This window comes from Branchiostoma floridae, chromosome 4, assembly GCF_000003815.2.
Source record: "Branchiostoma floridae strain S238N-H82 chromosome 4, Bfl_VNyyK, whole genome shotgun sequence".
Classification (NCBI taxonomy): domain Eukaryota; kingdom Metazoa; phylum Chordata; class Leptocardii; order Amphioxiformes; family Branchiostomatidae; genus Branchiostoma; species Branchiostoma floridae.
This window is the reverse complement of record NC_049982.1, coordinates 14,304,250-14,328,278: the sequence shown is the minus strand read 5'-3', so window position 1 is coordinate 14,328,278 and position 24,029 is coordinate 14,304,250. Positions and strand designations below refer to the sequence as shown.

Sequence of the window (24,029 nt, the reverse complement as noted above, 5' to 3'; positions counted from 1 at the left end):
CATATCAAATATCATAGAAGTCCATCGATGACTTAAGTTATGCTGTTCACAACCAAACAAACAGACAGACACATAGTCACTACTGTGATTAACCACCATTGGCTCACGTTCAATTCCACTGCCATGATATCTCATTTGGCAAATTATCTATTGCACTAAGTATAATACTTGGACTCCAGCGAGAATACAATATACCGAGCAGTCCCCCGTGCTACTGCCAACCACCTGTAACTGTGTCATTAATCCAGGTCATCCTATAGTGACGTAAACGCCATTATAAAACTGCTCACGTTGCTCCTGTCATCGATAACAGGCCATTCCGAATTCAACAGGCGTGGCTGAGTGTTAGATAAGGGCAGTGGGAGGTAGGAGAAAATAGCACGAGAGAAAACCAGCTTTCCCAACTAACGAGCTCGAGAAGCATGCTGTTTGATGACGAAAGCACCGAAATCTGTCCCAATCAAAGTTTGCTCATTCTTCTGTGCAAAGGGGACCAAAGTCGTCTCAAAACTCCTTGATCTTGTTTTGTGACAACTCTGGTCCCCTCCACATTGTCCCCTTCACAAATTGTTAACAATACCTATTAAACATGTACCGATAACGATGCAAATTTTGCATATTTGTAATCATGAAACTAATAAGTCTTTACAAATGTATGACATCCATCATTCGCTTTCAGCATGCACAGTCGTCAATGTTGTACAGGTAGTGGACGCAACACAATAACAGGGTGCAGAAAAGCCCGCACATGCACGCAGTGCTTCTGCCATGGTATTCTAGACTCCCCTTGGCAAATATTCTCACGGATAGTCGTCTTGCGGTGGTGGTAAGAAAATGTCCAAATAACAAGTGCATATTTCCTGCACCATGAAGATCAAATCAAAGTTTGCGATTGCCGACACAACGTTACAGACACATATTGCATAACGTTTACATCGTAAGCTTTTCAATACCATCAGACCAATGACAAAAATTGAGTAGTTCAAAGTAAGATGTATTTATTTATTTTTGTTTATTTTGGCTCCTGCGCAAATATCTTGAAAGTAATAGAGCTACAACTTATAAATCTGCATCATGGAAAACCAAGTATATTATATATGTATAATTTATATGATTAAGTGCCATGGGCAAAACACAGGCAATTTGTAATTCCATAAGTAAGTTAAAGAATATTTATAACATATCCAGGAAGCGGGTTAGGTAGCAGTGAACAATCATAAACGAGCCGAAGCCGGACATCTGCTTGGAGAATAGAGATGAACGGTGCTAGTGTGGTACGGAAGGTTGCAGGTAATTTTCCACCTGGCAGGGCGCCAGCCGCAACCTGTTTGGGCAGGTTATGGGACCATGCATTACCGAGAATGCCTTGTAGAAGAATTTTAGAACAAACCATTTCCCATATATTGAGATATGTTGGCTGTGGTACATTGCTGGGTATATTTGAAGAATACAATCACTTTTTTGTAAGTAAGGTTCATCACTGGCGCTAATTTGGCTCTAACATGACCGCGTCGTTCTCGTGTCATCTTATTTCTTTATAAACCAGATTAAAGATGAAAATATAGATTCTCTTTACAAGACATTTCAATCGAGGGAGGGGCGTCGGCCGTAATTCTGATCTCTGATTGGTCAGTTTATTGTTACGTAGTATCACGTGGGTAAGATACCTCCGTGCCCCGTGACTTGACAGAACGAAAACAAAACCTGGGGAAGACAAGGAGGTAAACGTTACTTGTTTGGTTCCAGATTTTTACGGATTACAGCTGAAGTTTGCAGAAACAGAGCCAATCTAACATTTCTTCTGGTCAACATCGCAACTTTGGACATTGCTCAAGCTTGAGTCCACCGAACTACGTTAGAAGGAGCTTCGGGGTTTAGGGATCTTCAGTGCAGGTTGGTGTTCGTGCTTTCCACCTTACCTCTGAGCATGTCACAACACCAAAGCTGTGACACCCACGTATAATTAATAAGTGTAGAACATAACAAATCGTTTGGAAATTCATATTGGAAAAAAAATGTGGATTCTATCTCGCCAATGTTGTCATGTTAACGTTTGGCGTGCAGTTTCAAGAATATGCCATCTTTAATCGAGCTGTTTGTTTCAATTTTCGAGCAAATATAACGAAAATTGCATACGCAATATTACCGAACAATGTATTCATTCGCAAAACCGTATGTGAAATGTATTAAGAGACACACAAAATAAGGAATAATGTCCTTAGGTTGGGTTGTCATGGTTGTTTATACCTGTTTTTGAGATTCACCTCTGACCCTTCTTGGGCCCCAGCAGCAGGAAATTGAGGAAGTCAATAGAAATAATTGTATATTGTCATTCCACGAGTTTAACTGTTTATTGAGGTCGTTTTGTAGGCAGGAAAGTGCATTGTGTGGGGAAAGATTTGCGAGCTAGTATTGTTATTATTATTTGCTAAACTGAGCGATGTGGAGGTTCTCAGTGCTCGGCGCTCCTGATCCCCTCAGATTCAAGTTGCCAGTGTCTCCGTCGTTTCCAAAGTAATCTGTGCACATGTGACATTTTAGACATTTCTTCATCTCACAAAGCATCCTCTGAATTATTTGGTGACGTCCATGCATGTTCTAAGCCATGGAAATGTACAGACTTGCATACTGACAACAAGGCTGTTGCCTGTGATTGCGCAATCCTCATGCCCGATCAAAACAATATGGCCACAACTGGTACAAAGGTCGTTTGGAGGTGCCAGGCCGTGAAAACCCCGAGGCACGGCATGATGCAATCTTGCATATATGACTGGGCATGCTTTTTAAAATCTGGCCGACATTTAGAGCATAGCCGATGAAAAATATTAGTTTTGGGGCCTCGACTAAGGAATGTTTTGTACTGCCGACTAACGTGCAAGTAGGCTAGCGCATGATGCAACCATGATCTGGGGCCGATTGTTTTTACAGGCTAAACCCTGTGGCGGGCTCTTTCCAAGCATCTTATAACTTCATATGACATCTCTAAAGTCTGAGGAGAAAATGAAGGTGATTTTACTAATACAACAAGGGATTTTTTGCGGTAGATAATTTCTGGGTGCCACGGGTGCAGCATGCAGGTTGCCCGACAAGTTGGCGGTGTTGCCAAGTCGATGTAGCCGCCTCGGATATGGTTTTTAGCGCTGTCGCTGTGCAAAAGAATGTGACATTGGTTAATTCATACTTTGTTTGTAACATTTCATCGAGTTGGTGTGAAAAAATCTGGAAAGTTCCAGAGAGCTCTCGCATAGGGAGGTTTGTTTTGGTTTCTGTACCGGTTTAGGGCGGTGCTTTTCTCTGGGAAAGTCCCGTGACAACGAATCATCGATCTATTTTTGGTTTGTTTTGGTTCATTAGCATAAAATTACCATATTACCATGAGAAACTGACGTCATCGGAATGATATTATGTAAATAATTAGCTGTTCTATCTTGTGGCGTTCTTCCTGTTGGAAGTAGTGCTCTTTGAATCAACGTTACTAGGGAGTGCTGACAGTGTTGTGAATATCCAGTTTGGGTGTTGGTCCACTGCAGCCTTGCTGCACTGCAGAGGAGGTTGAAAATGATAGTTGAGGTCACAAATATTGTAGGGAAGTAAATACTACAGAGAAATTGTGATAATTATTTTGGCTTTTACAGTGATACTAGGCCATAAAGGTACTTTTAAGAAAAAACATGAATTCTGTTCAAGTTTAACATTTTGTGGAGCAAGACTGGAAATGACCAGACCAAGCATAACAATATTAACATAATTGTATAAAATATTCTTTGTTTTTTGAAGATGACAAGATTTATCTTTTAGATAAGTCTCTTAACATTTGTTGTGAGGTCCAGTTGTTGTTTAGATTTTTTTCCAACATGCTTATTTCTGTTTTTGTCGTTTCCTTGTGAAAATTTGTAAATTTTTATGGGCGCAAAGTAAATCTATATGCTTCATGTTGATTGTCACGATGTCCATAAAATGTTTTAACTTTAACTTACATAATTATAAGTGGGCATTAATTATTTTAATTCAGGAAGTTCTTCTGAAGAGAGCTTTCGATGTGAAGGTCTCATGGAGTAAAATGTACATCTCACCCTCATCACCCTGCTACCTTCAACTTGTTTTGGGTCTTGGAGTCAGAATGTTGACATGGTCAGAATAAGAGGGACAGCTTGTTCACATTCCAAGGGAACTTGACTTCTGATAAAGCCACAACCTGGTAAATCTGCTTCCTCAATTATGCCTTTGAGAGCAACATCATAGTCCATGGGCAGTGCTTTCAGAGTTTCTTAAGGCATATTGTAGTCAACTGTGAATATGAAAAATGCAAAGATGTTTGGCTGATTATGAAGGTCAGATAGCATGGTAAAATGTAAAGGTTAAGGAACGTATTGGCTCGGCCAGTAAAATTGACTGGTCAGAACTTGAATGAGCGGTGACAGTAGTAATAAGCTAAGCATGCAGTACGATATGATGTTCCTAAAGTGTTGCAGTATATAGTTTACTTGTCAGCAGAACATACTGTAAAGCGCCTGCCAAGTTTTATCTTTAAGAAAGATATCATGACATTGCTGCCTGGTAGCAACCTCCATAGCTTAAAGGTCATTCTTGTTTTGAAGGGCAAATTACACTAGTTATCCTTGTCCAGCTGGATGTAATTATTTCTGGAAGGAAAGTATTCGTAAATGCTAGATCTGCCAAGGCCATCTCAAGTTAGTGCTCCTGTATATTGAACAAACACATTTAACTTTTTCTTCAGATGAGACCAATTTTGGGTTTACATTTGTGTAAGAGCCATGGTCAGGTCACTTATTTATAATGTGACCTCAGACTAAAAATTTGTGCCATAAATATTGTCATCTGAGTGTCTTTGCATTTGGGCATTAGTAAAAGAGGAAAAGCAGTTGTGCATTTAACTTTTAAGGAAATGAAATTTGATGAATTATGATTTCAATGATTTCATCCATATTTTTGGCTAAGAAGAAATTGTTCTGTCACTGTTTCCATCTAAAGCTTTGTCATATTGCAGTTATGTATCAATTTATTCATTCCATTCCAAAAGAAGAGTGCCAATGATGAAATTCATTTGTTTTTAATTTTCTAATTATTTAAATGCATGAACTATGTTGAGATGACTGTTGAGAAATTTGAAACACTAGAGGTACCAGGGTAGCCAAGTCTAAGTTCAAAGGATGGAATTGTTTAGTTATAGGTAGGTTAGTTATTTTCCTAATCATAAAAATTACTTGTTGACTATACAATTAATGTAAATAATGTATCATGTAAAAATGAAAATCAAGTGATTCCTTAAGTCCTTAAGTATTTTCTGAGAAGTCAACAGGGACTCTCAAGGACTACATTCGTCTGTTACTTCTCTGTACTTAAGAAACATGATAATAATGTAATCAGATAAAGAAGTCCTTGTGCAACATTCATCTAGTACTTTGCTAGTATAAGGGTTGAATTCTAAGGTATAACTTTCATTCATAATCTGAATGACACTGTTTCCTTAACTTGGATAATTGGTGGTAGGAAACAAAATTGAGGCATGAGGCAGAGTTGAAATACAGCCTATTAAGTCGCACAGATCTGCAAATCTTCATGAAAATTGATGGATGGCTGTGTCCTTTCCTGTTTGTTGAACAATGTATGAACATATGCGCCCTTAGTATTATGAAGTTATCAGCTCACAAATTCTTCTGTTGTAACCCGGCCACATCCCTCTTCCACCAAGATTTCTTAGAAGAGTATGACTAAGCAGGAAATGCTGGGTTTGAACTCAGGGTGAATGACCTGGGACAACTCAAGGTTTAAGTAACAGGTCAGTGACCTGCTGGTAACTTAGAAACACTCTCAGTGCCAGTCACCTGATGGCACAGTCATTGTTCTGGAAGTTGTTGAGTCCTGCTTTCTGGAGCCTATCACACTGCTGAGGGGAACAGAAGTGGCCCAGGTGCAAGGAAGTTGTATGTAACAGTGTAAGCGGTGTATCCCTGCAGCAAGTAGTAAATTGAAGATAAAACATTCTGAATGACTTAACACTTGTCTGATATGTAGTTATGTCTTATTCATAATGATATTTTATAGTTTTGAATTTGAGCAATCTCACTCTGACATGTTTACAACGCAGCCCCACAAACTTTGTATGTGGTATTAATTCATTATATGTATACTGAGGCCACACCAATTTGATTTGTTGCTTCTCGGATTTTTTCAGAAAAATATTGGGGCAGTCGGTCGAGAGAAAAAAAGAGAAAAAAATTTGCAAGAAGTCTGGGGTAACATATGATGAGGCTTATATAACACAAAAAACAAGGTTAGTCAAGTTTTCAGCTTTTCACGGCATGATTTAACCAATGAATCTCCTCCTTCGATTTGATACCACTATATGTACTGTTCTGAATAAAGGGAATTGTTTTTATACTGAAAATATGTGTGTTGCATTTACTTATTTTCAATTACTACTATTACCATAATTATGGTAATTTTTGTTATGTGCCATGTCAAACTCTAGTATACTTTCACTACACAATAGGTTTGTTACAGGTTACAAATCGGAAAAAAATGGGTCTGGAGATGAGTCGAGAAGCAACAAATTAAATTGGTGTGGCATGATGCAGTGATGGAAGTTTTACTTTTAGCAGTCATTCATTCAAAAGCTAATAAAATGTTGTGCCAATATAAGTTGAGCTTATACATTATCCTCATTTAATACTTTCCATCAAAACATTCAAAGACTTCATATTTCTTGATAGGTTTGTAATTTGTATCTGCTTCATCAAGATGCATTTTAGAATGGTGCTGCAGTTCAAGCAGGGAATGCCCAATGTTGTGGTCTCAATGTCAGCTTGTTTGGCTTCCCAGGGATTTGTTTGTTTCCATTTCTCAGCAATTTAACTCTAAGGTCACTTCAGTAATTAGTAAGACTATCCTTTTGCTTCTCCTGAAGCCAAGGTGTGTCACAAAAGATACAATTTTATGTAACATGCATGTTCTCAGGGATGAAAAAAGCTCATTGAAAGACGGACATTACATGACTACCATTAGCTAGGGTATGGTGCCATTTGAGACTTAATTGGTTATTCTAGTGGAAAGAAGAAACGTGCATGACTTCATGGAAAGAAGTAGAACATTTTGAGTGATTTTTGACACCAGAGAAGCATCTGATAATCTGCAGGTATCTTCTGTATCTTGTCTGTATGACTGTGAGATCACCAACATGTTGCAGCTGGGGACCAAGTGTCATTCACAGCCTAGTTACTGAGTTACATCTAGGTCAGGGCTACACCTGAAGGACATGAGGTCACCAACCTTGTCATCATCGCACATAGCAGGGCAAAAGCATTATTCATGCTGGCTTATAACTGCATTTAAGTTCAGGGGGATTTAATTTTGTATCTGGAGCTCAGAGAATTGGTTTACTATTTGTATAATTAAGGAGTAAAATACTTTGTAGTTCAATTTTGGTAAATGATGAGCAGTTCATACTTGCAGCATCAGGAAGTTAAGTAAAGTTGAATGTTACACAAATTATGCAAGTCATGGCATAATTTGCACAATTTATGAGGAAATGCTAGGCCACGCCAATTTAATTTCTTGGCTCACGGATTTTTTCATAAAAAATAAGGAGTGAGAGGGCGAAATAAAAATAAAAATTGTAAAATGGTTCGGGTAAAGGTAAGGGCTAATCCCAAACATAAAGAAAAAAGTTTTCAGCTTGAAAAAAGTACAAAAACACTATTACTGTACAGTAACAGCACCTGTTCGTTGAGAATTACAAAAGTAGTGTCAGTTTTTATGTTTGCTACACCAGAAAGTTGGTGAATGGTTTCATTAATGGTGAAAATTTGCTGAGTAGTAATTTTTATTTTTATTTTTTTTTCCCAACAAATAGGAGCGAGCGAATCCGTGAACCAAGAAATTAAATTGGTGTGGCCCTACAGTGCCCTTTTTTTATCAGATAACTTTTATACTTTTAACAACTTGTGTTATTAGGGTAGAGAAGCTGGTGACCTAACATAAATTATGGAAATGATGACCTTATTTGCATGATCATTTTTTTTCCGTCCCACTCATCATTTGAGAACCCAAGTTGTTAGTTTATCTGTCATTTTAATTGATTTCAGGTGGAGAATGTACCATATTTTAGACAGCTTCCGTCCTGGAGACTGTCCTAGTTAGAAGTGAGTGTTGCATCCATTACATGACAGGTCTGGGAAGACAGCTGTATTTTCATCATGTACATGATCCTGTGGGGTAAATGATTCAGAACAAGAAAATTGAGTTTGGACCAATTTTTGCATGGTGATTCACAGTATTATGAGCAGTTTCATGTCAAACTGATATGTTTAGATAATGAGAAATTAGATTGTAACATATGATCATGAGTCATTCTGCATTACAGTACTGGATACTGAGGAGAGCTTTTGTTCTCTTGTACAGGTTCCAATAAGGCCAACTTAGCTAAGTAATAAGTATGATATTTCATTTGGCTGCCAAGACAAAATGTTTCCTGTACATTTGCTGCAATCTGATTTTGTCTTTGAAAAACGACTTTTGATGTGTATGGTCTAAGCTTTCAGTGATAGGTTTTTTTTGTCACTTTACAGTTACTTCATTTGGCCAATTTGCGATGGAAAGAAAAACATTCTCTAGGAGTGCACCTGCTGCTATTATTCACAGAGATCGGAAAATTCCTCCTTGCCCTGTGATTGGATGGAAATCTCTATCTATGACAGTTACAGGCCATCTCAGCATTGAAGGATCTCTGGAAGGTTGTGTAAGTGGTTTCAAAACATCACGAGGCAAAGAGTGAGGCCGCTTACATCCCCATTAAGAAAGAGATGTAAAATTCTGTGCGCTCAGGAAAACAGGGCCAGAAAAACATATGCCATGATTCCACAGGATGGTTGCTGCCTGAAGTTGGTATGTAGAGATGAGCTTAATGGGCAGGAGTATTACCATGTTACTCCTGTGTTGTTCTATGTATCAAATGATGAGCTAATATGTGTCTACGTAGGGAAGCAATGTATTTGGTTGTGTAGAAGATTAAGATTCTATGCAGGTTTCAACTGGCGTAATTAACAGACCATGTCAGTAATTCCCTTGGACTCAAGTTGGAGCACTTCTGAGCTCAGTGTGTGATAGAAGGATGATTGTTTTAACTTTCTTATTTCTATTCGTTTATTTTGCTGAAGATTTTGTGAGCTCATATCCAAGAGAGTATTAAAGTAGATGGTTTCTCTCAAAACCAATAAATCCTCAGTTTGCCTGTTATGAAGATCCCTGTGGTCAGGCTGTGGTCAGGCATCTCCCCAGGTAATCCACTGTTTATACTGAGCTGTTTAGGCCCACTTTACATTACGCTTTTCGCGTTAGCGGGACTGGCGTTAGCGGGACTGCGTTAGCGGGAGCCCCGTGTAAAGAGAGTTCCCGTTAACGTAGTCCCGCTATCGTCAAATTTTCTCCCGTCCACTCCGAAGCGTACGGCAGTAGGCTCAGCGGGAGTCCCCGTCAACGCCAAACTGCGTATAAAGCGAACACGTCGGGCTCGCGTTAGCGGGAGTCAGGGTTTAGACGTTTAGCATAAAGCGCGCGCTTATTAGCATATGGCGCGAAAAAATGGTGGGTACAGAAACTCAGATTTGCAAAACATTGGAGGAAAATTGCCAGCAGCGATCATGTTCATAACGCTGGGTAAGAATACAGTGATAAGAAAACAGTCTCCCGATAGTTACTTTTTTATATACTAGTAGAATGAATGTCAACCCAAAAATCAACCCGAACTACGCAGAAAAAATAGTTTTCACGGCCTGCCTTTTCCGTAATGGCCACCTACGCAGGCTCTTACGTCAATCGGGTCTGCAGTCAACCTTCAAAGCAGGCGGGATATCAGCGAAAAATAGTCTCATTCTCACATTTTTGGACGACCTACTTTTGCACAATTTTCGTGGAAGACCTTTAAAAAAATATACAAGTTCGATTCCGAATATTTTCTCCTGCAATACATCGTTACGTTGTACCGAAACCAGAAGCCGCTATCTCTGCAAATTTTGTATGAAGTAATCCCATTACGCGTCTCCGATTGGCCGTTGCTATGACAGTGGTGGCCGTTGCTATGACATTGGTGGGGAAATTCCCGCCACATGAACTGCTGGCAGCTTGAGTTTTTACGTACGAGGTAGTTATTATACCTGCAGGAATTGTGCGTATATTCACGGTTATTTCAGTACGTAGCCATAATTTAGCAGGTCATCACTGAAAGAAAGGGATCTTCTATCAAACAGTTCGCTTTGAAAGGGTTTTTAAGTGCTTTTTTATCGAAAATTTTGTGGTCGAAGTTACCGGAAGTGTCAGCGAAACAACAACGTAGTCAGGGACTTGTATTTCTCATGCAAGTCACGTATTTGAATTTTCAATCACTTGGTAGCGGTATGCAAACAAAAAATTAACGTTTGTTCAATATAACAACGTGCAGCTAAAAAAAACTGCTATCTTTACGGGTAGACTTTCACCAAGATTTTACATTCCACCGCGCGCCGCGGGTGTCCTGTCAGATTTCCGGGCGGTGTGTCTAAAGAGGTGCCGATAGCGGCGTCCCGATAACGGGAAATTTACCGCTAACGCGAAAAGCGTAATGTAAAGTGGGCCTTAGATTGACTGCTTCTGAAGAGGTGGGTGTGGTCACACTTGTTTGTAGTCTCCCTGAGGACCAAGCTAAATCCCAATGGATTTACATGATACTGTACTTTGTCTCTACTGGTGTTTGGGCATATGTATCTAATTGATGTCTTCTTGTTGTTATTTTGATAGTTTATATTGTCCCAAAGGCTGGATATATAGTGTATAAAATGACTGTTCCAACTTCATGTATATGCTTAGCATCTGGAAATTTGACAGAAGTTTCTTTAAAAAATTAAAACACTAACCCAACAACTCATTGCCATAATGCGGAGCTTTTGTTAATATTTTTTAAGAAAATCTTATTCCTTAGCAGACAAGGTGTCTTTTTTTTCATTTTTGGGGGCCAAGTTTTCCAGTTCCACTGCTACAGATCATCTGTCTGCTACAGAGCAATATGCATGGCTGTCTGTGATTATTTGTGTGGCACTGCTTACTTTGCTGCCATGCTCTGCTGATTCGAATAAACCCAAGAAAAGCCCAAGAAAATATGTATACTGTCCAAATGTCTTGGGAAGGACACATTTTACACACTGACCTGTACATTATAAAGTTACATGTGTACATGTCTTCTTTTCACAATCTCCCAGTTACGTAACACCATAATCAATAAAAAGTTCATACAAGTTGCTATTTTGGCTGGGGATCATGGTAACCTTGCCAGGCATTGTGCTGACTTCAGCTCGACAGCATTTCAAATTTATTGCCTAAAGGACTACCAGTACTCTCATTTCCTTTTGTTTGCCACCTTTATCATATGACAAATTGAGTTGAGTGGACAGGAATGACCCTTGCCAAAACCCAAGCTCTGGCCCACAACAGGGTGAGATAGAGGAAGGTGTGCTCAGCTGCTAAGTGCTCCCACGACCACCCCCCCCCCCACCCCGTCAAGGGACCGGTAAGCAGTAAGCGGTAAAATTGAGTTGGGTACCACTTCTCTTTTACAGACTGACTTCCTGTGCTAAGTCTTGAGAAGTGTGAAAGTGGCTCCCTTCTCTGAGGAAAACGTGGAAGACACAAGTCAAGAATTCTTCCTGCGCTTCCTGCTGTCAGCAGCCCCTGGGACAACTCCTGGGCTACAACAAGAGCCGGCGAGTTCTGGGAGCAGCCAGCCCAGCGCCTTGTACAGGCTGGCTCCAGCAGTGCAGGCAGGCTGCCATGTGATTGGTCAGGACAGTGCTACGGCAACAAACCAGACAGGCCCTGACCAGCCTCCTCCAAATGCAAGCATGCCACAGGTGAGAAGTGCCTGATTTTGTGATAAAATTGTGCAATGACCACGGTTTACACAGGTTAATAAACAAAACAAACAACTCCAAACTTGATATACCAGTTATCCTTACATATCCAAATACAAACCAATTTTAATCAGCTTAAAATTACCATGATACATTAAGCCTTGTCCATAGCATCAAAACAAAATGTAAGTTACAATTTCTTGGTGGAAAGCTTAAGTGTATTTGACATAGATAACTGTGTATTCGGGAAGTCCTGTCAAATTATGCTGTAAGGAAGACATTAATGGGTTTCTCAAGTCCTTGGAACTGGTGCAATGGCCTAGTGGGTAGGGCGCTTGATCCCCTGCTAAGTTATATATTTAAACGTCAAAAATGGTACATACCTCTTTCTCTGCTTAGCACTTAGCATTTGAGACAGAGTATGTTGAACACACATCACTATCAGTGGACTACCCCCCTACAATACTGATTGCACAATGTTGTGTGGCCCTAGGGCTATTGAAATAGAGATGGGAAGTGCCCTGGAAAGTGGGACCACGTGGCACAGTGGTATTGTGTTCGGCCCATGACCGAGAGGTTGCGGGTTCGAATCCAGCTGCGTGTCACCGATCTTGTGCGCCTGGGAACGGCACTTTACACGACTTTCCTCACTTTACTCAGGTGAAAATGAGTACCTAGTATCGGCTAGGGCCGTCCCTCGGATAGGACATTAAATGGAGGTCCCGTGTCTGGGGAGAGTCATACCCCAGGCACGTTAAAGAACCCGCCACACGTGCGATGGTGCAGTGTGAGTGGTTCAAAACCACAGTACCTTGGCCGCACCTGGGGCAATTACTGTCGTATTGAGGTCACCTGATTGGTGCCGAATGACAGCTCGCTCCAGACCCTTGCGATTAAGCCCCGCCCATTGTAAGCTCCTCGCAATTCAGCCCCTGGCTGCAAAGAGTGAGTAATCGGCCCATCCAATCCAATCCCTATACACCATCTGGTGCAGGAAAAACTCTTGATTATGTAACTAAACAAGTCCTTGGAAATATCATGATACTCTAAAAATAATTGATTGCCAAGGACAGTCATATTTTAGGAACGCGTGGCCTTTAAATAGATACAGTATTTGCATTTGGCCCTTGTTGCTATGGAAATGTTTCACAGCACTCAGTCATATTACTATTATTAGCAGCTACAATGATTTTTCCAACGTCCCAGGTTTGCATGAGGGAAATGTTCAATGGAGAGAATTTTGTCCATTAGTCCAACAATCAATTTAAAGCATATTATGTAGAGGCCAGAAATGTGCAAGTTCCTTACTGTTGCCACAAAGAGGCAAGATTGCCTGATGCATCTCCAACCACTCAGTCATTACTAGAGAAGGTCAGGAGGCCCAGTCCAGGGCAGCCTCTCCTGTGACAACAAACATGCTAGCCTTGTAAAGCACAGAAATATGTGCCACTGGCAGTGCGCAAAACAAACATGTATGGGGTATCTGTGGACTCCTTACATTGTATGTAATGCAATAAGAAGCATCACTGAAACCCCCATACAGGTTCTCCAGAAAAGGATCATGTGCTCAGTGCCCCAGGTTGGCTTAGTCATCAACAACAAACATGTTTTCAACTTTAGCCTGTTTTTATCAGCTGAAAGGCAAAACAAGAGCCAACTGGGACAGAGATGCCTGCCATGGCTTCCAAGAAGGAAGTGGCATTACCAGCATTTGTCACAACTGTTCAGATAAACAACACAGAAATGAGAATATTGTTGTGGTTATTGCTTTAGTGGAACTTTGCTATTCCACAGGAGTACAGGAGAGGGTGGATCATTGTGCTATATAAGTTTTACAGGTAAAAGGTAATTTTTTTCTTGTTGCTCTTTTTAAAAGTAAGGTTGTACAGATAGGCCTGAGGGGATAGACCCCTGCCAGCGTTGTTCTTGTAGTCTGTATCCAAATGTTTGTCTTTGGATAACTTTTACCAAAGAACAAGATGAACATTTTGTGCACTGCAAGGTATAGATTCAATACGAGATGTGTATCGTTATCAAACTTGGCAATCAAAGGTGCTCAGCTGTACTGTTTTAAGTACTTTCAATTCTAGGATTTTACAACATACTTTGAAATAGTAGTTTTGAACACTTCAGCCAGTTTTCACTGGTAATACAGCTGGATCAAATTAAATCTGGCTGGCTCCAGTGAGAAAGTCTTTCAGGCTTTTCTCAGAAGTGTACTTGAGTGTTTCCTGCTGAGAATTCCAAGTAGAGGAAGTGAATAAAATATACATTGTCAAGTGGATGGGGCCTCCTCTCCAAGAGCTCTCACCATTTTTCACACGTTTTAAACAATTGCAGTATGTAAGTACCTTATAGCTCAGCCAAGTCTAACTCACTCACTGTCAAATGTGCATCCTTCCACAAAATTGGTTCAAGTCAGCAGGAAAAATTTTCTTGTGAGAGAAAAGCATGTTGTTTGCATAAAGGTCATGCTCTGTTTTTTTCACCCATTGGCCAAAAGTTCCAGCTTTAGATTGGTCTAAGATGTTTGTTCATGAAGTCCATGGCCAGCTTTCCATCACCAACACAAACAATCAACCATTTATATGCGCTTGCTGTCGTCTGACAATGACATCATCCGAGTGCTTGTCCACTCGGACGGCTTTCGCTTTAGCACATTCTGGCGACACTATGTAAATAATAGTTAATTAGTTGTAAGCGTAGTCTTTTTAACCTCTGTTCTGTGACTGTTTTTATGGGCCATGGGCCTGAATCAAACAAATAAATAAATAAAAAATAAATATATCATTTTCATTATTGTTCAAATGACCTGAACTGCCCTCTGTTTTTTGTATTTATTGGTCTGACTGCTCTTTGTACCTACACTCTAACTGCTGATTCACACTTACATGTGGACTAGTTTATGGCTTCTTGAATTGATAGGTGGGAAAGAGGAGGGCAAGTAATTTTCAGTTCACAACTTGACAGCTTGTAACTTGACAGGGATCTAATAAGGCCCAAGGATAAGGCCCAAAAGAGACAATATCTCAGATGCAAATGTTAAAATTAAATAAAAGAAATCAGCAGTATCATGCTTATAGTTGCAGAAAAGCTGTAACATATCCTCATATTTTCATGAGTGGAGGACGTCCCCAGGGTGCAGAAATTGCTGCACACCATAATTATCTTTTTGTCTTATTATAATAAGTTTTTTTTTAAATAAAAAACATGACATTATCAGAGTATATATCACTCATGTAGAATCTGTGTGGCAGCGTCAGATGCTAACTCAGTTGGGATGTGTCATTGCAGCCGAGCATCAGCAGTATGGAGGCTTCCTACGCCGACCCATTCAGTGAGTGCGGCATGTCGTTCAGTCCCGTGGACCAAACGCTCCACCCAGAGCTGTACGCCAGCAGCCCGCCATGCGCCATGTACGACACCGAGGAGCAACCATGTTGGGTGATGAGTCTGAAGGACAAGCTGGACTACAGTAACGGGAAGAACTGGGGAAGTGATGACCTGACATCTGCCACCAGCACCACCTTGGACAGTGATCTGCTCTCCTCCTTCAAGTGTGAGAAATCAGATGGCCTCTGGGGTAGCCACGAGTCAGACTTCTTCGGAATCGACGACACATCCAGCCCGTACCAGGATAAGATCGACATCTCCCACACGCCCACACTTGCAGAGCTGAACTCAGAGGACTCCCAGTCCATCTTCGAGTCCTTGATTCACCCTGATCTCCAAGAATTCTTGGGACAAACAAGTGTGAAGCGTGAAAAAAAGCCATCTCCGATGACCACTGGTCCCAGTCGCCCATCATCCTTGCAGACCACACCGGCTGCAAAGCAGTCAACCACCAGAGTGGCGAACAACACGGATCAGGACTTTGCAGGCACCTTTCAGGTGCAGTTCCATGCCAGTGCGCCAGGGGTCTCCCCAGCTCCCACCTCTCACACCATTTCCAGACCACAAACCCTGCCATCTGATGCTGACATGCAGCCCTGCATGCCAGACCAAACAAATTGCTCACAGCTCCAGCAGCTGCTGATCAAGCGAAGCCTCACCTGTGTGGCCCCAAGAATCCAGGCTGTTGTTGACCCAAATAAGGTCATGCCTGCCGCGGCCATTGCCACCACGAGCAGCACCGTGGAGGTGGAACGAAAATGGGAGGAGGTCAAGAACTTCCTTGAGGGTCCAGAAACGACCCCCCAGAGCAAGCCTGAACTGCAGAGTGTGAAGACGGAAGAGCACAACTACTCCATGTTTGCCGGGGAGAGCGGCACTGCCGGAGATGTGTATGAACCAAAGGAGGAGGACATGGACTCAGACCACGATGAGGGGTTTGACAGTGACCAAGGCAGTGAGGAGGATGAGGATGGTGATGACAACTCAGGGGACTCTATGTCTGAGCCAGGTGAGGACTGCTTTCTTATGCTCATGTCTACTTTATGATTTAAGAGCCTGTCTCTTTGATAGAAAAATTCTCCCAACAAAGTTCCTAGTACTTCCTAGCCTGTATTTCAAGCCAACTGTACATTCTGCAGGTACTCCTACCCTGGACGGCTGCTCCCCTGGTGGAACAAGCAGGAAGCGCCAGCGGTTCTTTTGGGAGTACGGCGAGCACCACCAGCCAGTGCCTCGCACCATCAAGGAGAAAATCAAGGATGAGAGCAAGGTCATCGACCCTGATACTCCTGCCAATCTCCACTTACAGGTAACCTCTCAGTTTTTGCCTTGTTTTGTGATTGACACTGTGACAAAGTGACTGAGATGAAAACCATCTTTTGTGCACAGTGGACATTGCGACAGAAAAGGAACATAAAAAATACATGTGTTTGTCTAGCATCATCATTTTTTTCTTACTTTTCAAGGAAAAGTCTGAGGTGTTCAACCCAGCACTGAGTAAGGGGGCATCCAAGAAGATTCGCCGTGGTGACACAGAGGACCTGACACCAAACCCCAGAAAGCTGATCCTGATAGGAGAAGAACTGCGCAAGCTCAACAAGACCATTAACGAGCTGACTCCAGTGAGCGAGCTGCCCCTCAGTGTGCGCCCCAAAAGTCGCAAGGAGAAGAACAAGTTGGCTTCCAGGTTAGCAAATTTCTGAAAGACCTGAGTTTAGATGTCCTTGCAATGTGACACTATACCTGCTACTGATTTATGAATGTTTTGTACAAAAGAAGTGGTCTGAAAAAGATCTTGATCATCAAATATTAACTTAAGTCCATTAGTGATTTACAAGGCGTCCAGAATGCCACTTAAAATGAATAGTCATTGGTGGTTGCCAGGTGCAAGAATATGCTGTTTTGTTTAGTTCTTAGTGACAAATCTTGTAATTTTGACCTTGTAGGGCCTGCAGACTGAAGAAGAAGGCTCAGCATGAAGCTAACAAGATCAAATTGCAAGGCTTGGAGAGCGAATATGGTGAGTTGGAAAAATTTTGGTCCTCTTTTAAATACATTTATAAATATTCCATTTTGCTGCAATTTATTTTCTGCAGGGACTGCAAAGATTGCCCAATCAAAATGCTTTATTTGGCAAAAGCAGATTTTGGCAATGTTAATGAGGACTTTAATGAGCTTCTTTTTGCTATCAAATGATTCACTACACTGTACTGGGTCTTAATGTTTTTTCTAGTCTTTTATTTACCAAGATTCCTTAAAAATGTCTAGAAACTGACCATGACATAAGCTCCTTGCTAAGGCCTGCTCCAATGGAGGTAATAATGGCCAAGCTCTCTCAGCGGCTCATAAAGCTACTACCAGTTTTATATAGCCTGCAGTTAACTTTGGGATCCTAAAATAGCCCCATCATCAGTAGAAATCAGTTTTAACATGGTCATCATAACTGTTTATTCACTTGTGATCAGCAGACAGTATGGTTTATGTGGCAATGAAGTTCATATCCCTTTGCTGGTATCCACACAGGAAAGCTGTGCACAGCCTTGAAAGCAATTAAAAGGGAGATTGCTCAGACTGTAGGCAGCAAGGAGCTACAGGACGGAGAGCTGGGCTTCAGGGTGGACAAGATCCTCAAGGCAGTCATGGGGAAAAGTAGGCGTCTTACTTGTCATACTTACAGTGGTCTTGTATAAGTCAGCTTTACAAGATATAAATGAAATGAAATCTGTTCATTTTTTACTGAAACAGTTATTTATTAGATATTGGAGAATTGGAATTACTGGCATTTGAGATAAGTCAGATTTTGTTCCCTGAAGTAAAGAGGTTTATTTTCCCACAGATCCAATGGTTGCTGGTCACACAGGAGAATTTGTGAACCGTGTACTTGATTCTGCACAGGTAGGCAACCGGCGCAACCTGCTCGTAAACCTGGGCGATTCCTGTCTGTAATCACGCACAAATGGCTGCCCAACAGAGCAATAGACTTTGGCCTTGTGGTTGGTGGAAAATGACAAGTTTGGTCACAGGATCTCAGCAGGACTCATCACTACACAAGTCCTGGCAGAACTTTACTGTAAATATTGACATCAGAAACTACAGGAATGAGTAGTGACAGGAACTAAAAATAGTGTAAAAACTGTGTGCTTGAGTAGCAAAAGTATATCTACACTACTAAGTGAGGGTGCAGCGCCCTGTGGTGTTACAGTACTACTACAGTTAGGTTGAGTATCCAAGCATGCAATTGTACAGTTAAATAGGTCAGCTGCCTGCTTATTCTATGGAGAGCCCCACATAATGTAAGATAGTCATTGCCACACTTACCTGTACCTCTTTCTGCACTTCTATACATTGAGAGAATTGTGGACATGATAATCTTAGTATGTAAAAAAAAATACCTGAAAAATTGATATCTGTATAGTACATATATAAATGTATAATATACACTCGACTAAGATGTGTGATGTTAAAGTTATGGTTTATGTTTGGTTTATTTTATGATACTGATTTGTACAAAGTTAAGTTTATGGTGACCTTGGGTTGGTAACCTTGAGTTAACAACTTGTATTGTCCTGGTTGCCTGGGAGATGAACTGTGTTTTCTTCTCGTCTTCTCTAATAAGGAATGTGCACATAAATACATATTTATCTTATCACTTCTATTGTAGTCAAAGTGAGAAAGGGAAGGGCACAGAAAGGAGGTTGCGATGATACATGTACGGTGCTGCTATTGAGGAAGTAACTTGATTTGTACAAAGTTGAAAATGTGTCTACCATATGTATGTTATTACACTAGACGGCTGGCCCACTACAATATTTCTATACGGGTAGAGAAAAAGCTCTAACTGTAGCATCAAAATTATTTAACAGTTATGGATATTTAGTATCAGCAAGTGTGATACAACTTAGTTGTGAAGATATTTGTACAGGAGATGTGTAAATATATATAGAGGTGTACAGACAGTAGCAGAAAGGGGAGAGAGAAGACTTCTAAAACACTTCCCCGGGGCAGAAGTATCTCTGGTATCAGGTACAAGAAAACCCCTGCTGTGACTACCAAGGAATTGTATTGAGATGGAATATTTTCAGACTGGACAATTCATTCTTGTACATAGTGATACCTTCCCAAATGTTTTTCCAGAGAGAATAGGCAGAAATTAACTTATATATTTTACTTCGGAAATGATATATCTATCTTTCACAAACTAGCCTTCAGAAATGATGCAGATCAATGCAAAACTGGACAAATTCCTGATGTATCTCCTTGAAGCTGTGTTCAGAAAGGTTACAAATTGGACTATGGCCTGTGGCAAGGCTGTAAAACTAAATAAACTTTGGTTGCAATGATTCATTTGGTACTCAAGGAACAGTCCACCTTAATCTTTGTGAAATATCAGTCATTTATAAACTGGTTGTATGACTGTGTACTCTACTTGTATATTCCAACAAATATCAAAAGTTTTTAATCATATCCTAGCCCATGGTATTTTATAATCGGTTTCACTTGTAACTTAATGTCTGTCAGCTAAATCTTCTTGCATTTATGTGCCCTTGGCACAACTTGACCACCGACAGTGAATTAAGTGCTGGATGCTGCTTCAAGGATATACTTAAGTCTTCATGGAATGCAAATCAATGTGTAGAACCCTTCATGGTGGGAGCTTCCCGGAGAAGTGTGGCCTTCATGTGAGGAGTTTGAAGTCTACATTGTGGTGGTACTGAGCTTAGGAGTTGTTGCAAGAGAGTGGTGGAGGCATTGCTGTTTTGATCCCTATATCAACCTTTCTGCAGGGAAGAGCTAGACTTTTTAAACACAATGCACAGGCAGTTTACCTTTATCATTGTATTTAGTTACTTGTGGACGTACATCAGGCTATATTGAGTTTTCTGCTTAGAAAAAGGAAGGCCTGGGCAATGCTCTACAGATATTGAAATGCTTTGGATTACTAGTTTTCTTTGCTCTTTGTCACAACTGAATCTTTCTTCTCCTTTTTTTAACATTGTGAGGTGGTCCACGGATGACCTGAGTTGAAGGCACACATTTACAAGGGTAAAAAAAAACAGTGCCTAGCTAGGACCAAGGACGTTATATAACGTCCTTAATTTTGCTAGGACCTTCTATCTCAACATGTCAGCTGCAATTTGGCAGATGTGCTAGAGAGGACTTCATACAAAAATATTGAGTTCTCACAAAGTGAATCACACAATTACATAATTCTATTAATCAAGTTTCACCTGACTCTTTGGCTATCAAATGAAGCAGTTGCCTGTTACATGTGTTCAGGCATGCTGGTCATTGTTTATCTTCCTGCTCTATAGTTGGTTCTCCACAGTTTGCCATTGTTATGAAATTTCTAGCAGAATCTCTATCCTACAGACAATTGAATGTGAAGAAGCTTTTATTGTTTTCAAAAAAAGTTCAGTTTGGCCAGCACCAAAATAGCCTAGCTACAAAAGAGTCAGCTATGATAATTACAAAAGAGTCTGCTCAGGCCTGAGTGGACTGAGCCATAGTGTATATACATGTACAAGGCTAGGCAAGCCTCCCTACTCTTCAAAGCAACCCTTGTAGCAAGCCTGAAAATGTCAACAACGTCATCAGAATGCAGAAATATGTCTACTTGATGTGTCATCAGAAACACAAGCAATTCCAAGAAAAAAGTGTGAAGAATGTATATTAATACTATCCATTATCCACTTAGTTTTATTTATTGCCTTCAGTGATCGTTTAGTCACGAGAGAGACGCACACGGTAATAATATGTGGGGCTCTTTGAAAATGGTCGCCACTGCTTCAACCTAGTATGATGCTGTTTGTTTACAGGCTCTGGTATCTAATAAAGAATGACTTCAGGAGCAATTGACTGCCTCTGTTATTATTCACAACTTCATGATTCTTACACCTCTTAAAGTAAAGCCTATGTCACACATCCTTCATATCCCCCAACCCTGCCTCCAACTCTACCCAACCACAATTATTGGTAGGTTGGATGTGGTCTTGATCAGCACCAATCTATTGGTAAAAAGTTTGGTTGGGTTTAAATAAAAGCTGTACACAGTTAAGTTCCTTCTTCATTTGCTTGCAAAATGGAGGAATCATTTGAAATGCTCTATTTAACACATATGTCCTATGTACAAGTAAGTAACACTGTTAGAAACTGATCTTAGTAGTTTTTCTAACCTACTGTTTGCACAGCAACAGCAATTTTTTAAAAGTACAATTGACTAGTAAATACTAACAAAGTCAAACACATTGAAAGTGTTGCTCACACTAAGAGAGAGTCACTGGGCCATGCTGGCAATCCTTAACTCACAGATAGTGACAAGAGTAAGCAGAGACTGCGCGAGAAGGTCACCTGCTGTATCAGGACTGGCCACCAGGAACTGCATCCTAGAAGCTGTACAAGGTCCTTCATCTTCTAGGACTCATAGATATGGCATATAACAGCCTTGAATTTTGATTGATTTGCAAACTAGGACAGTGAATTTGGGAAATCAGTTGATACAATGTGTTTTGTTGATTTACGTTTGTATTATTTGATAAATTTATTCATGTTTCCATGACCACCCCCAACCCCCTAATATTCCAACTAGTTGCAGTCCATACCAATGAGATACCCACTTTTTAGTTATTTTCCCCATACTCAAGGGTATTGCTGGTATGGTCAAAGGTTTTTCTGTATACACTGAGATCTACTCGCAGGTTTACATGGCGTATTTCCAACCTGCTGATGTCTTGGGGTCTCCTTTCCTTCTTGACAGTCTGATGCATCTTCCTCTTTTTAGTGATGATTTCTTCCCGCATGTACGCCATCATCCTCAACTTCTGTGTCTCTGTGTTTCCATCCACATCTGCATAGGTGTCCATCAGAATGGCCATAAACATGGTCATCAAGAAAAACTGCATGATCACCTGCAAAAAATACAGTCAAATGCAGTGAAAGTTAGTTCTGCAGAGTCTGGAACTGACACACATGTTACAATACATCAAATACAATTTTTGTTACAATATGTTACAATACATCAAATGAATATTGTCACCAATAGGTAATCAAACTAAATCCTCATCACCTACAACTAATGCTTGTGAACACAACCATCGGTAGAACTTCAACATTGCTTGCATACAATCTGAGTACATCACTTAAGTCTTACATGTAAGCAACACCAGGGATGACGTTTTCATTTGGATATCTTAATGCACAAACATTGTGACCAAAGCAACACGGCCTGTATCAAATCTTTGTAATCATTATCATTGAAGAGGTTCATCAGTCACGTATGCATACAGTTACAACAATTTTCTTCAATTAATGACTGTTTTGTAAAGTTACAGTACATACCTCCCAAATTTTCAATGTCTACCAGCACATCTTTGTCATGGGGAATGACCCAGTCTCAGTTCTCATTAATTGTAATCATTTGTTCTTAGTTTTTATAGCACTGACATTGCATCCACAAATGACTACAAACTTTATGAAAGACTCATCACCTGGAAAAGGAAGAAGAAAATGGGTCCATAGATCCATGACACTTCCGTCAGCTCTGCCGTGTCAAAACTGCCGATGGTCATGAGGCAGATGGAGGCCAGACTGCTGCCGATGCTGCTGTACGTCTCCAAGTTAGAGCCAAACAGCAGGCTGCCCAGCTGAACAACACACAACACAAACATGATAATACATGGTGCCAGTCCTTGTTTACACATGATTTGAAACAGTTTAAAATTCATCATAGCATCTAATCAATACTGGATAAATAAATGAATGAATGAAGACCTTTATTGTACATGTATACCCACCAGGTTAAGTACAGGTTACTACAAAAGAATACACATGTAGTGGACAGATACATACATGTCCATGACAAAAAGATTTCCAATGGCAGGTTATCACAATCACAAGAAATTACTGATTGCACGGATTGAAATGTTATAAAGAACATCCAAATCTCTGCCTTTAGGCTACAATAACTATGGAAGTACACGGAGGTCATTACCTGGGTAAAGGCCATCATGACGATACCAGCCATCAGCATGAAGGCAGCCAGTGGCTTGAAGGATGTTTTGATGGTAAGGAACAGGACTTGCACCACCTTAGTGTAACAAGAAACATTAGGTTTGATATTAGCTAGAAAAATACTCTCTGAAATCACAATTCTGAAACTATGATTGTCATTATAATCAAGTTTTCCGGATTTAGAGTGCTTTTTCGGATTTACAGTGTCACCTGTTTAAAGCAGAAATCTCAAATACACCATAGCGTCATTCTCAGCATGCTTAAAATGCATGCATGTCTATAGCAACAATTTTGCTTTAAAAATATTTCATCGGTTAGAAATCCCTTACGAAAGGTGCACAATGTGATGATTCATGGTTACCTTGTTGAACCTGAGCAGCCGAACCAGCTTCAGGGTGACACAGCAGATCAGGCCGGCCGTCACGTAGGTGTACACCTCCACCCAGCCGGCCGCACGGCGGTACACAGAGAACTGGGTGTGGCCGCCGGGCTTGCTCACCTGGTCGATCACGGACTGGGTCTGGAAGTACACGCCCAGCGTGGAGAAACCGGCCAGGATGACGAGCAGCTCCACCCAGTTCCACACCTCCAACAGGTACTCTACTGGTTGGACCATGAGCAGCTTTCCTGAAAAAAAAAAAAATGTTACTAATTGGTCGAGACAAGCATATTTCATGATACATGTACATTTATGTGAAACGCTTTTAGGGGATTCGTAAAGATACCAGTGCT

The 24,029-nt window shown here is 40.7% G+C and overlaps 2 protein-coding genes across 4 annotated transcripts in view; one reads left to right on the top strand and one right to left on the bottom strand.

Annotated features, from left to right (window-relative positions):
• Nucleotides 1-1,664: 1,664 nt before the first annotated feature.
• On the top strand, nt 1,665-19,754 carry LOC118413091 (CREB3 regulatory factor-like). 3 transcript variants are annotated; one of them, XM_035816251.1, is made up of 8 exons: nt 1,666-1,893; nt 11,607-11,897; nt 15,192-16,299; nt 16,430-16,599; nt 16,757-16,977; nt 17,237-17,310; nt 17,814-17,939; nt 18,127-19,754. In XM_035816251.1, the coding sequence occupies exons 2-8, from the start codon at nt 11,889-11,891 to the stop codon at nt 18,234-18,236; spliced, it is 1,818 nt and encodes a 605-aa protein (XP_035672144.1). In that variant the 5' UTR covers nt 1,666-1,893; nt 11,607-11,888; the 3' UTR covers nt 18,237-19,754. The 3 variants fall into 3 exon arrangements, with proteins under 3 accessions (XP_035672146.1, XP_035672144.1, XP_035672145.1); XM_035816253.1 differs by lacking the exon at nt 11,607-11,897 and having other exon boundaries at nt 1,665-1,893; XM_035816252.1 differs by lacking the exons at nt 1,666-1,893; nt 11,607-11,897 and adding an exon at nt 13,686-13,735.
• A 50-nt stretch (nt 19,755-19,804) lies between these two features.
• Nucleotides 19,805-24,029, bottom strand: part of LOC118413094 (polycystic kidney disease 2-like 2 protein) — a 6,021-nt gene continuing 1,796 nt past the window's right edge. The window contains exons 2-5 of the mRNA XM_035816259.1: nt 23,659-23,924; nt 23,278-23,373; nt 22,775-22,930; nt 19,805-22,195 (exon numbers count right to left, since the gene is read on the bottom strand). Of these exons, the coding sequence (XP_035672152.1) occupies nt 21,908-22,195; nt 22,775-22,930; nt 23,278-23,373; nt 23,659-23,924 (806 nt within the window). The 3' untranslated portion in view covers nt 19,805-21,907. The remainder of the gene's footprint in view (nt 22,196-22,774; nt 22,931-23,277; nt 23,374-23,658; nt 23,925-24,029) is intronic.